The sequence below is a fragment of the Cariama cristata genome, unplaced genomic scaffold (genome assembly GCF_000690535.1).
Source record: "Cariama cristata isolate BGI_N322 unplaced genomic scaffold, ASM69053v1 scaffold14925, whole genome shotgun sequence".
In the NCBI taxonomy this organism is placed as follows: domain Eukaryota; kingdom Metazoa; phylum Chordata; class Aves; order Cariamiformes; family Cariamidae; genus Cariama; species Cariama cristata.
In genome coordinates this window covers 1,993-13,384 of record NW_009617051.1, presented here as the reverse complement: position 1 = coordinate 13,384, position 11,392 = coordinate 1,993, and the positions used below count along the sequence as shown (strand labels likewise).

The following is an 11,392-nucleotide window of genomic DNA, read 5'->3' as shown; positions in this document are numbered from 1 at the left end:
ACCGCGCGGCCACGGCCCCGCCCCGCCCCGCCCTTCCGAAGAAAGCGCAGAGGCTCCGGCGTTGACCGAAAAATCGTTTATTGCGTTTAAGAAACGGGGTCTGGCTTTCCACAGGAAAGAACTACGTTTAGAATAGGTGCGTTACAAACAGCAGGGTGAGTTAATACGAGAGCCAGAGAGATGAGGAAAGATTTATTACAACTTAATTCTGCGTAATTTTTTTTTTTAAAAAATCCTTTAAAACTGTTAGCTGCAATACAAATTCTTTTATAGTATAAAATCAAGTTGCCAGTGTATGTATCAGTACCACACTTAAAAGTCTTGGGCTCCCAACTGCTAATGGGCACTTATCACAGCCCACCCGGGGGCTTGGGACCCCCGTGAGATCCATCCACTTCTCAGGGTCAGCCCAAGCAGCACCAAGGTTTCTACAGAGCGAGGTTTAGCACTCGGAGACAAAGCATGGTGAGGCTCTTCTAGTTTAAATTTCATAGAAATAGCTACAGCTGTAAACTGGAAAAAGCACTTATACATCTAAGTGTGCCTCGTAAGATCCTTTGGACACAGAATTCCTGAACTGCTCAGCTCCCTGTGGATGGCTTCAGCTATATTTTTTTTAAAAAAACACATTAGTATTTGAGAAATCATTCACAAACTGAAAGATTAAAATCGGTCTCTTCATAGAGAGTCTCCTCTGTGAATTAAGACATACACGCTGCGTTTCTATTCAGTAACAAACGGACGAATCTGTTCAAGATTCTTGAACAGTTCAGGAAACCCGCACAGCTTAACCCAGGTTTTCTGATCTCCCAAAACCAGACAAAATCCAGCTGTGGGATTGTGTGAAGTCTGTATTTGTCACCTGCCCACAGGAAAAAAAAAAAAAGTGGGAGGAACAGAATGGATTGTAGATTGAAGCACTCGACTACTTACAATAAAATGCACCAAGAACTGTAGGGTGGGTGGAGGGGAAAGGAAGGAAGATCACAAACTGAGAATGCCCACTGAACGGAAAAGCTCGTTGGATCCGTGTGCTCCTGAAGCTCATTCTCATGAAAAGCAGAGGCTGGAGGAAACCAGCTATCAGCCAGCAGGACTTTTGCTCCTGGCAGAAAGTGACAGAAATACAAGGCATCTAAATGACTATTAATGAGGTACTCCAAAGTCAGTAAAAAGTTTTTGATGGTGTTCAAAGTTCACTTTCTGCTCATTTTCATCACTATCATGTTATTCTCCTCAGTACTGCTGTGCAATCCATTTATTACGTAATCTAGATGGGGATAATGTAATCAACTCAAATAAATTGATGAAGTAGTTGAAGTTTATCTCACCATACTCTCTTCCAGTTAACATCAGGATGGCTGCTCTGTGAGGCTACAGAAACAGGACAGGGTGTGCAATAATACTTGCTCACGGGATTTCTTCTCCATAAAATTATTGTAATCCAGTTAGGAATAACCACAAAAGATGCAGAACTGAAAGACTTCAGTATGTAAAAAAGTAAAAACTTTTTAAAACAGTAGTAGCTTCAGTACAAAATTGCAAATATATGTAGCAAAAAAAAAAGAGAGGTGCCTGTTGTTGAAATTAAAAGTCTATTTTAACATATCACAAACTTTTTAAAGTACATCTCTGAATGAAGTAAAGGTTATGGGCTTGCACCAGCGTAACTAGACAGTTGATTTAGTCCTGACCAGCATTAAAAAAAAACCCCATGTGCACTGGCTTAAATAAATACATTTTAAACATGATAAACTATTTACTCAGTTACTGAAATTTACCTACAGGAAATAATCTTGAATTACAAGGCACAGAGTTAATTGCTGCCTGCAAGTCAAGCCCACACTAAAGGCCTACTACTAAAGTAAAGGCAGAACGTGGTGAGTAGAGGTTACCTCACTGAAATACTCCTACGCCCTCACAGCCTGCAGGGCACTGCAGTAGGAGCCCCATCTGGAACAGCACTTCTTCTACAGTGCAAAAGATGCAAAGACACTCCAGGCAATGGCACTTGGTGAAGAAAAATATGCAGAGTCTCTAGGCTTCTGCAAACATCATGCATAACGGGTGTTTTGGTGTTGCTTGCGATCAGGCAATGTTTCGAACTCGGTGTTAGTTCACTAGCCACATATATCAGTATTTGGATTAACTGCAGTTTGTGATCTATGGGTTGCAGTTTGCTAAAGCAGTACCAGTATGAGCATGCCTCAGATACACAAAAATTGCAGTTAGTGTCAGCATCAGTTACACCAGCTGAAGAAAGGCACATCCTCTTCAAAGAGGGGAATTAGGGCACAAATACGAATGTTTCTGTCCACCTGGTATTTTTGCCCACATCAGACAAAGCAAGGTCAAATTAACACAAGATCCTGAATAACCTTGTTGATGTATTTTCTGTTATCTTCCTGAAATGAGGCTTTTTTCTGCCCAGGGTATACACCAGTGCAGTTTTGCATGTGTGGGAATCACAAGAAAGCAAGTTCTGAATTACCAATTGAGGCTGCATCCGGACAAAGACAGCACTGTCAACTTCAGCCAACAAAGCCCAGTCCAGCACCATTGGTTTCACACAAAGTATCTTTGAAGCATGCTGCTTTCAGACCACCAAGCTGTAAGGTTAAGTCTAAGGAAGGTTTCATGCGCTCACTCCTCAGCTGGTCCCGGAATCACACATAAAGAACAGTGCACATCCTGAAAATAAAAGCCAGCTGCCACTCACTAGAGCTGCTTAAAGAAAGTTAAAAAGTACGTAAATAGAACTTCAGTTAAAAGAGTTTATAATAACTGATCACCTCCTAGAGAGGAAAAAAACTGCCCAGGTAAACCTATCCAGTGATTGGCTAACCATTACAAATTTAACTGAAACCATCAGTGAGTTGTCAGGAAGAAAGGAGGGTTCCTGTAAATAGAACCTCCAAATTTTCTGTCAGTGTCCTCCCAGAAAAAGTCCAAAGGAATTTGCTGTAAAAATCTCAGTTGGTGGCCCCAAGAACATTAAGAAGCGAAGCAATGAATTCCCCAAGAGCAAACAGGCTGCTATCAAGTCTCTGGGATTCATCAAAGGGATCACACTGAAAATCTCATTTTGAGAAGTGTCATCCCAACTACCTCAGGCAGTCCAAGAAGGTAACTGTTAACTTTATTCTCAGCGTGCAAAGTCTCTCTGGAGAGTGAAATAAAAACTCAGTTTAGATTACGGAAGACTTGCATTTAAACTATTCTTCCACCTCTCCAATTCAAAAGTACGAAAATCACTCATTTGAGTGAGTCATCATTATCTTAAGTCCTTACATTAGGAGAAATCAGTTCCTGCTTCTATTAATAAAATCATTGCAGGTGTTCCCTGGGTCTTGCTCATTGCATTAAACAAGCTTTATGCTAACTCTTCATATAAACTATCACAGTTCACTATAAGGTGAACCTCATTAATATTTCAGGAATTTTTGCATGTAAACAAATTGTTTTCAAGCTTTAAATTGACAAATTAAAACAACTGGACAGCCAGACTTCTGTTTGTAAAACAAATTCAATCAGTAAATAAGGGATGGGAAAAGCAGCAGCTACGCTTAAAGCAAAGTCATCAGAATTTGTGCTTTTCAGCAAATCTAGTAACTGATGGCTATCTAGTAAAGAAGTGTGGCTTCAAAGAAGTCCCTTCTTTTATTTTCCTCCACTAAATAAGGACAGAAGCCAAGTGATGCCTGGAGAAGGTGGAGACTGGAACTTTAGCAATAGATATTTGACCTCTCAGTTGGAAAAAAACAACATTCTGTTTCAGTTTCCCTGAAGCAGTAAGACTGCAAGAGTATTCGTTGCATAAACCATTTCTGCTTAGAGCTGTTAGTGCAAGATGCAAATCTTCAATTTATCTCATTAAAGAGCCCTCCAAGATTCTAGTCAATATTCAACTTCGAACATCCATCACCCAAGGTAACTACAATAAGACACATTTTCTTGTGTTCTTCTTTGTCACAGGATACAGAACTGCACGTACAGCTTCAGCAAACACCTCCCGAACACCCTCCTGATTCAATGCTGAGCACTCCAAATATTTGACTGCTCCAATTTGTTTAGCCAGCGAAGTCCCCTGCTGCGGGGTAGTGGGAGCCAAGCTTTGCTCTTTCAACTTTTTAACTGTTTCCAGGTCATTTCTCAAATCTCTCTTCGTGCCCACCAGAAGAATAGGAACATTTGGACAGTGGTGAGAAACTTCAGGATGCCATTTGTGCCTCACATTTGCATAAGACGAGGGGCTACCGATGGAGAAACAGATGACAAATACATTGGTTTGAGGATATGAAAGCGTGCGCAGGCGGTCATATTCCTCCTGGCCTGCAGTGTCCCAGAGATTCAGGCTAACTGTCCGACCATCAACAGTCATTTGGGCACTGTAGTTGTCAAACACAGTAGGGATGTACTCTTCCGGGAAGGCATTGGTGGTATAGCTGATGAGAAGGCAAGTTTTTCCCACAGCACCATCTCCAACAACTACGCACTTTATAGTCTGCATTCTTTACCCAGAAACAAAGTCCTGCACAAAGCAAGAAAAAAAGTTAGGAAAAGTATACTCAATGACAGTAGTTTTAAAGATAAGCTTTAGCAAGTGTCTTCAATATTGCTAACAATTTCTTATCACAGCTAGATATACTCAGTGTCTCAGAAGCCATTATGAAGAGCTCACAGGCTAGGAAGACAATAGTGAAATGGAGATGCAATGAGTTGAAAGCTCAGTGACAACTGCTGCATTCCAACCACGTAAGTACAAATTAGCCAGATTCCCACAGTCTTGCCTTACTGCCAGACAGTTTCCCACAGGCAAAGGGACAAGTCCTTAGAGGTACCTGCAAGTGGATAAGGATTGTGACCTCAGACCTAGTAACAGGATACTCTGTCATTTGTAGGTTCACACACAAACCTCTGTACACACACCCCCTCCAAGATTCACACTTCTTGTCTACATAGTCTACTGCCTAAACAGTTTACCACAAAGGTAGGTCCAAAAATTATATAATAAACCAAGATATCTATTGCTGGGTGGCACTGCTACTGTTTACTATGACAATTCACTCAATTCAGGATCAATCAGACCTCAAGAAACTGCATTATTTAGAGGACACCAGATAAAATGTTCACAAAGTAGCATGCACAAGAAAAGCTGTTCTTTGACTGTAACTAGCCATAGTACCCAGATTAGAATACATACAGAATTTTTCAAAAGAAGCCAAGAACAGATTATTCTCACTAATAGCGACAGAACAAGCAGAATTTAATAGGCTTGAGCTACAATAAAGCAAGCTTATACTGTGCATTAGAAAAATACATGCTGCAAAAGATCAGCAATCAACCAACCTTCCTTGGCAGACTGGTGAATTGTTACAAGAAGTATCTGACACTTAAAGGCTTCCCTATCCCTTTCCTGATATGCGAAGAGCAGGTTTGATAATCAAATGGATATAGCCTAAAACTCAATTCATTCTAAACTTACATCACATGAACAGTAGGAACTTTGAAAATAGCATGGAACAACTACAAGCAGTCATTTGTTGTACACTGGAGCTCCCACTGCTAGCCTGAACAAGAAGGAACTTGCATCTGCCTTCTCACCCAAATGCCTTTGAGGTACTATCAGTAATCCTCAACTTGCAACAAGCAGCAAATATGCTGCTTCAAACAGAAGAAACAAATAGTGGGAGGAACTATATTGCATATTCCAGAAAGATCACAGCTCCAACACCATTGAAATAGCAGAGGGAACATAGGAAAATAAGCAATAGTAAAGTACTTCATTTATAAAAGCCACAAAAACCCCTCCCTCCAAATTCCTCTTCAAGACCATCCACACAAATCAACAACTCATTATCATTTAAATCTCAGCTTTTTCCTTTTTGACAAAGTCTTTATCTGTATCCACATACTGCTGTCTTCCCACTGGGAGCATACATGATTCTTCTGTACTAAGTGAAAACAGACTACATTAAGCCTTGGCACAAAGCTGCAACAGGCAACTGGAGTGCTACCAACTGTGGTCAGCACAACATATAGTGCTTAGGGAAGTACTGATGTATGTACACACGCACTATTGAAAAACCAATCAGTGGTGGGAAGTAGTGCAGTAACGTTGCTCCAGAAAGACCCATCAGGCCATTGGAGGGGAAGAATTTGGAAGAAAACAAGGAGGAGGAAGATGTAGAAGCAGTTTATCCTTTTTGAAAATGGCAGGAATTACATTTCTAAACCAACATGAATCACCTGAAATGAAATCTAGAAAGTACTTTTGAGCTTCAGCAGAAAACGATACATGTGAGTTTTATCATACATCAAAAAAATCAGTCATCTCATTTCAAGGCTCCAGTCAAATGTAAAGAGAGATATGTATGCAACTGCATATTGTAAAGGTAATCAGTAAAAGGAAGAACAGCACTATTCAGCAAAAGCTAACAGCAGGACTGCATATATTATTCCAGAATAGCTGCACCAAGATTTTCATTTAACAGAGTTAGGGGGGGGAAAAATAAAATGAAAAAAAAATAGATAAGTTCTGTCAAAATTAGAGGCTTAGGGGTTGTAAAGTGCAAAAAAAGTTTCTAAAGTTGAAACTCCTTTTAATACGAAATTACTTAAAACATTACAAATTAAACATTTTTAGCATTATATTCTTAATAGAGGTTGAATGCTGTTACTAGCAGCATATAATACACCATAGTATTTCTGAAGACAAAAGGTCTAAGTGCTACAAGCAAACAGTGACAGAAGAGCAGATGTATTTTAACACTGTAACATGGTTCTACCTGAAGATGCAACCATAACTCACCATCCTAGTCTCTATTACTGGTCTCCCTGTAGGGCAGATCACTGCTTTGAGACACTGCCACGCTCTCTCCAGCAGCAAGGCTGCCTTCAGAAGTTTCCAAACCATGTTTCCCCTCCCCACTCAGGTAACACACCATCTCCTCAGCTGTGACCACACACTGAAAAAGGGTGAGTAGTTGTTTCATCCAGTTTACCGAGTAGTACCACAATCAACTGTGTTGGTACAACCAAGCCAGTGGTAGCATACGGTGGGAATGAATCACGGCGGAAGAACATGATACACTGCTGTTGCTGCCAAAGTATCACTGGACTGCAGCACAGAGAGCAGGTTGTAAAGCTTATTCCTGCGTTTACTTCAAACCACTGAAGTACTAGAAGATGCTGTGCCGTACACCTTAGTGGTGACCAACAATTCCAGAGCAAAAGTTTTTTTCCAAATGAACTACCTATGCAACAGACCACCATTTTGATCAGTCAATAACAAGTGACATCACAGAAATGGCAGAACTAAGCCAGTTGGATACATGCAATAAAAACTCAATGACAGCAACAAAAGTCTTATGGAGAACAAGATATACAAGGTCTTTTATATGCCTAGTTCCTAGTTTCTCAAATAAACAAATTGCAAAGACTTGGAAACAGATCTCTCTAAAACACAAACCACAAGCTCCCCAAGGGCTTACACCTCTATGCATTTCTGTGCAGAGCTTTTCACAGAAAGGCAGGGTATCTCAGAATTGCACTGGCGCTGGTATCTGGAGGATCGTCACATCAATATTGTAAGACAATATAGGCAGTTTCATATATTGGTAAACTACAAAGCCACATGTATCCCATATCATCAGCAGCTAAAATAGCTTGATTCAACCCGATTTAAAATTTCTAATGAAAGTGTGTTACCCAAAGATTATTTTGTTGGGGATTTAAGAGGTCATTAGAGCCTTCAATCCAGAGAACAGTAGTAAGGTAACAAAAAAGCCTGGAACACAAATGCTCTTTCACAGCATTAAGATCTTGAATTACCTGATTAAGGCTTGGATTTTAGAAGAGCAACATTTGCTACAGGAAACAACTCCATGCAAACATGCAAAAGCATCAGGCTAAGTATGAACTACCCAAATACAGTTAAAGAGTTTCTAGGCTTAAGTATGCTTCTCTGCAGGGCTGCTTTCAAGTAGGTTGTCTTAGCTGAAAGGAATCATGTGTGGCATATGTAGTACAGAAAAACAAACACGCACCAGGATAAATATGATTTAGTACTGAAACACAAAATTTAAAGAAGCTCCTCACTCCAGAAACCTCTATGTTGTACGCAGATGTCGTTTGGTTAAAGATTTACATATGGAAGACAAGAGTTTTTTTTAATTTAAGCCACAACTAAGCAAACAATATTACCTCCATCAGGCTTTTTCTATTAAATCCACATATCGCTTTGTTCAAAGTGTATGAAGTCTGTTTATTTTTTTCTTGTAAACAATTTGCCTAGCAATAAAACTCTCATAAGATAGCAAGAAGCTGGGATTCAAATTTGCATGGAAAATTCTTTTTATTTCTCAAGCACCCCTGAACTTGGCACTGCATGCTATTTGAATATAAATATATGCTGAAAAAAAACCCATACTCTGAAAACAGAATTACCAACAAACATTACCAAGAGCAGGAAAATTAGTCTAGGGTTTGTTTGGGGTTTTTTTGGTGAGCTTCAAAAGACTTTTTGAAGAAAACTTTAGAGATAAAAACTCCACATACAACAGGTAACAAGAACTGAAAAAGAGAAAAATACAGATTAACACATCAACACATCAAAAACAAGACTTAGAATTTAGAAACAGAAAGCTGGGCACAAGCTTCAAAGCCAAGTTTAAAGGTTACTCAGCAAGAGAAAGTGAATGGAAAATCCAAAGTAGCGAGAGGTAATTTGGGTTGCTTAGTCCTGCCAGAGGAAGAACTTTCGTTACAGTTAAGGTGGAAGATCATCAGAACATGAAGAGTTCTAGCAGTTACAGCAGAATGGAAATAATTTTCAAAGAATAAAAAAAACCCTACCAAACCCAACCACCCCACAAAGAAGTGTTGCACAAAAATATGTAGATGAGAGCTATTTCTATCTTGTCCATCAGTGCCTTTGAATTAGAAAACTTTTTTTTCCTGTTTGGGTTAGTCTCCTTCTCAGAAGATGTTGCAAAGTCTGCCTTCGCTGCCTGCACACCTGGCACTTCCTTTGGAATGTGTAAGATTTCAGTCAACATGTCGAGACATCATCTGGAGAGCTGCTCCTGTTCTGACCTAATTACGTATTTTCTGGTATCATTAGCATGGACAGCTTGCTCTCCCGTAACCCAGCTGGACATTTGCTGGGGAAATTCTCTATTTGGATTCCACTCCCCCTCCCCACAAAGCGATCATAAGTGAAATCACAGAATAACTTCATGTTGCATCAAATTTTTTTGGTGGGAGAGAAAAAAACTTCTGGATCTTCCCTTTAATACTTCTGAAGGAGAGTTCCCTGTCTGCTGAGAGAAGGGAGAAAACAGTGACAAAAAACGGAGAGGAAACATGAACCTGAATTCTTCTGGGGCTTTCTAGATTTATGCTTTTTATACTTCCTGTGCTTCGAAAAATTCTTGGCAGAGGAACTACTTCTTAGTAGGATATGTCTGTTCCTTTGCTAAGTTAACACCAGATGCCTCTTTGTTAGGTGGATTTTAGCTTTGATATTGCTCTTTGATAACCTCATTTTCAGAGAGTTTGTCAGGTCTTCCGTAACTCTTTCCAGTTTGGATAGAGCTCCATTTTGGCCAAAAATGAACAGAAAATGCACCAGGAGTTCAGCCGAAATCACCTGTATTGAGCCGTGTCACTCTGTTCAGCCACCACCTTTGATCAATCCCTCCTTGTTTTGCAGGTTCAGAAGTTTGATACTGCTTTATCAGGAGCAGGCAGAAGTTAGGAAATCTAAATTACTTAATTGCTCATCTTTCAGTAACAAAAACTAGATCAGAGATGATTCACTCTGTCCACCTGATACATGAAGTCAGACAGAAACTTTCAACAATGGATTGAGTGGATAAGGCAGTTCTAAGTACATCCTACCATTTTCACCCATGCAAAAGAGTTAAAAGATTTTTCGTGTGTGCAGCTTAGCCGCCAGACTTGACAGGGAAGAGAAAGGGGTTCTCAGCAATTTAATCAAGAGTGCGTTACTGTTCCACAACTCAGCTTACTCGCTATTGTTTTAGGCAAGTGCCAAATGAATGGACAAGTGCCAGACTTTGCGAATGCATGCCAAGAAAGAGTCAAAAAGTTAAATAGGAGACCTCATCCCTAATACTCTTCAGTAATGAATGACCTACTTGGACTTCTCAGTGCCTTTCAAAGTTTTCATACCACTTTCTGTCCCGCCATTTACCTGCAAGAGAAACAAAACACATAGGAAAAGCCTGAGTGGCAGCAGAGGGGGAAAAAAAAAAATCAACAAGCCAAGTCAGACTGCAGCAGCACAGTAGGAACTATGCAGTCCACAACCCAGAGCTCCACGTGAACAGCAGAATCAAGGAGGTTCATTTTCTGCAGAGCTCTGCCTTGAGGTTCTGCTCCCATGCACATATTACTGATGCCTAACAAGAGTGCAATTCTCACTGGTTGTCCCCTCACTGTGAATGCTAGAAAGGCCTCATCCCTTTTGCCACAAAAGTTGTTTCAAAACAATAAAAGAAACCACCCAAAACCTTTCATATAATGTTTTTAAAACCTCTACCCCTGTTAAATTAGGCTGAAATTGGTTTATCGATTTAAAGAAATTTTTTTGCAGGGATGAAACACAGATAAGCTTTGCCACGTAAGCGGTATTTCTTAGGGAATCACAGTGAAAACAAAGTGGTCTGCATGAAGTATTTGGGCACCTCAATCACACAAACCTCAGTGCATCAACAGTCTCACTACAGGCAGGTATACTTCAAATTTTATAGGAGAGGAACGATATTAGTGACCAAATATCAATGATCTTAAATTCTATGAATCCAAGATTATGTTTATTGGATAATAAATATTTCCAAAGAGCATTAGAAACAAGCTTGTGAAACAGCTGCACAGCTGTGAAATAACACTACACCAAGGTGGAGCTGCACAGTCATACAGGAACTAAAAATCTAGGACTCCCGTAGATATCTGAATCCCCAGTACATGAATGCAACATGTAAACTGCCATAATCAAAAGCTGCAGAGTATTAAACTTGATTTTCCTCCTGCAACCACATGCAGAAGGACGGATTTGTCAAGACAGGTACCCTTCACAATTTATTTGAAGACAAGCGACCCTGATGCGCTTCAAGGGTGAGCACAGGTGTAAGCTTAAGGTAAAGGTATAAGACTAAGAGCCGGGATTGCAGGGTTTTGTGCCCAGATCCACTATACATGTCCCTGGAGATAAAAGCAACTTGCAGAGGTCCTGGGCATCACAGTCAGTTCATAAAAAGTGAGTAACATATGTCCTTCCTACCTTTTATAGATTCTGGCAATGCCTTATTCATCACTGTTGGCTAAAAGAAAAAAAAGACATGAGGTTCTGTGAAGAGGTGCACTA

The 11,392-nt window shown here is 40.1% G+C and overlaps 1 protein-coding gene across 1 annotated transcript; it reads right to left on the bottom strand.

Moving 5' to 3' along the window:
• Window positions 1-3,346: 3,346 nt before the first annotated feature.
• Window positions 3,347-10,215, bottom strand: RHOG (ras homolog family member G). The gene is made up of 2 exons (XM_009700385.1): window positions 10,198-10,215; window positions 3,347-4,504 (listed from the first exon to the last, which is right to left on the bottom strand). Exons 1-2 carry the CDS (start codon window positions 10,213-10,215, stop codon window positions 3,935-3,937), a joined length of 588 nt encoding a protein of 195 aa, XP_009698687.1. The 3' UTR covers window positions 3,347-3,934.
• Window positions 10,216-11,392: the final 1,177 nt, after the last annotated feature.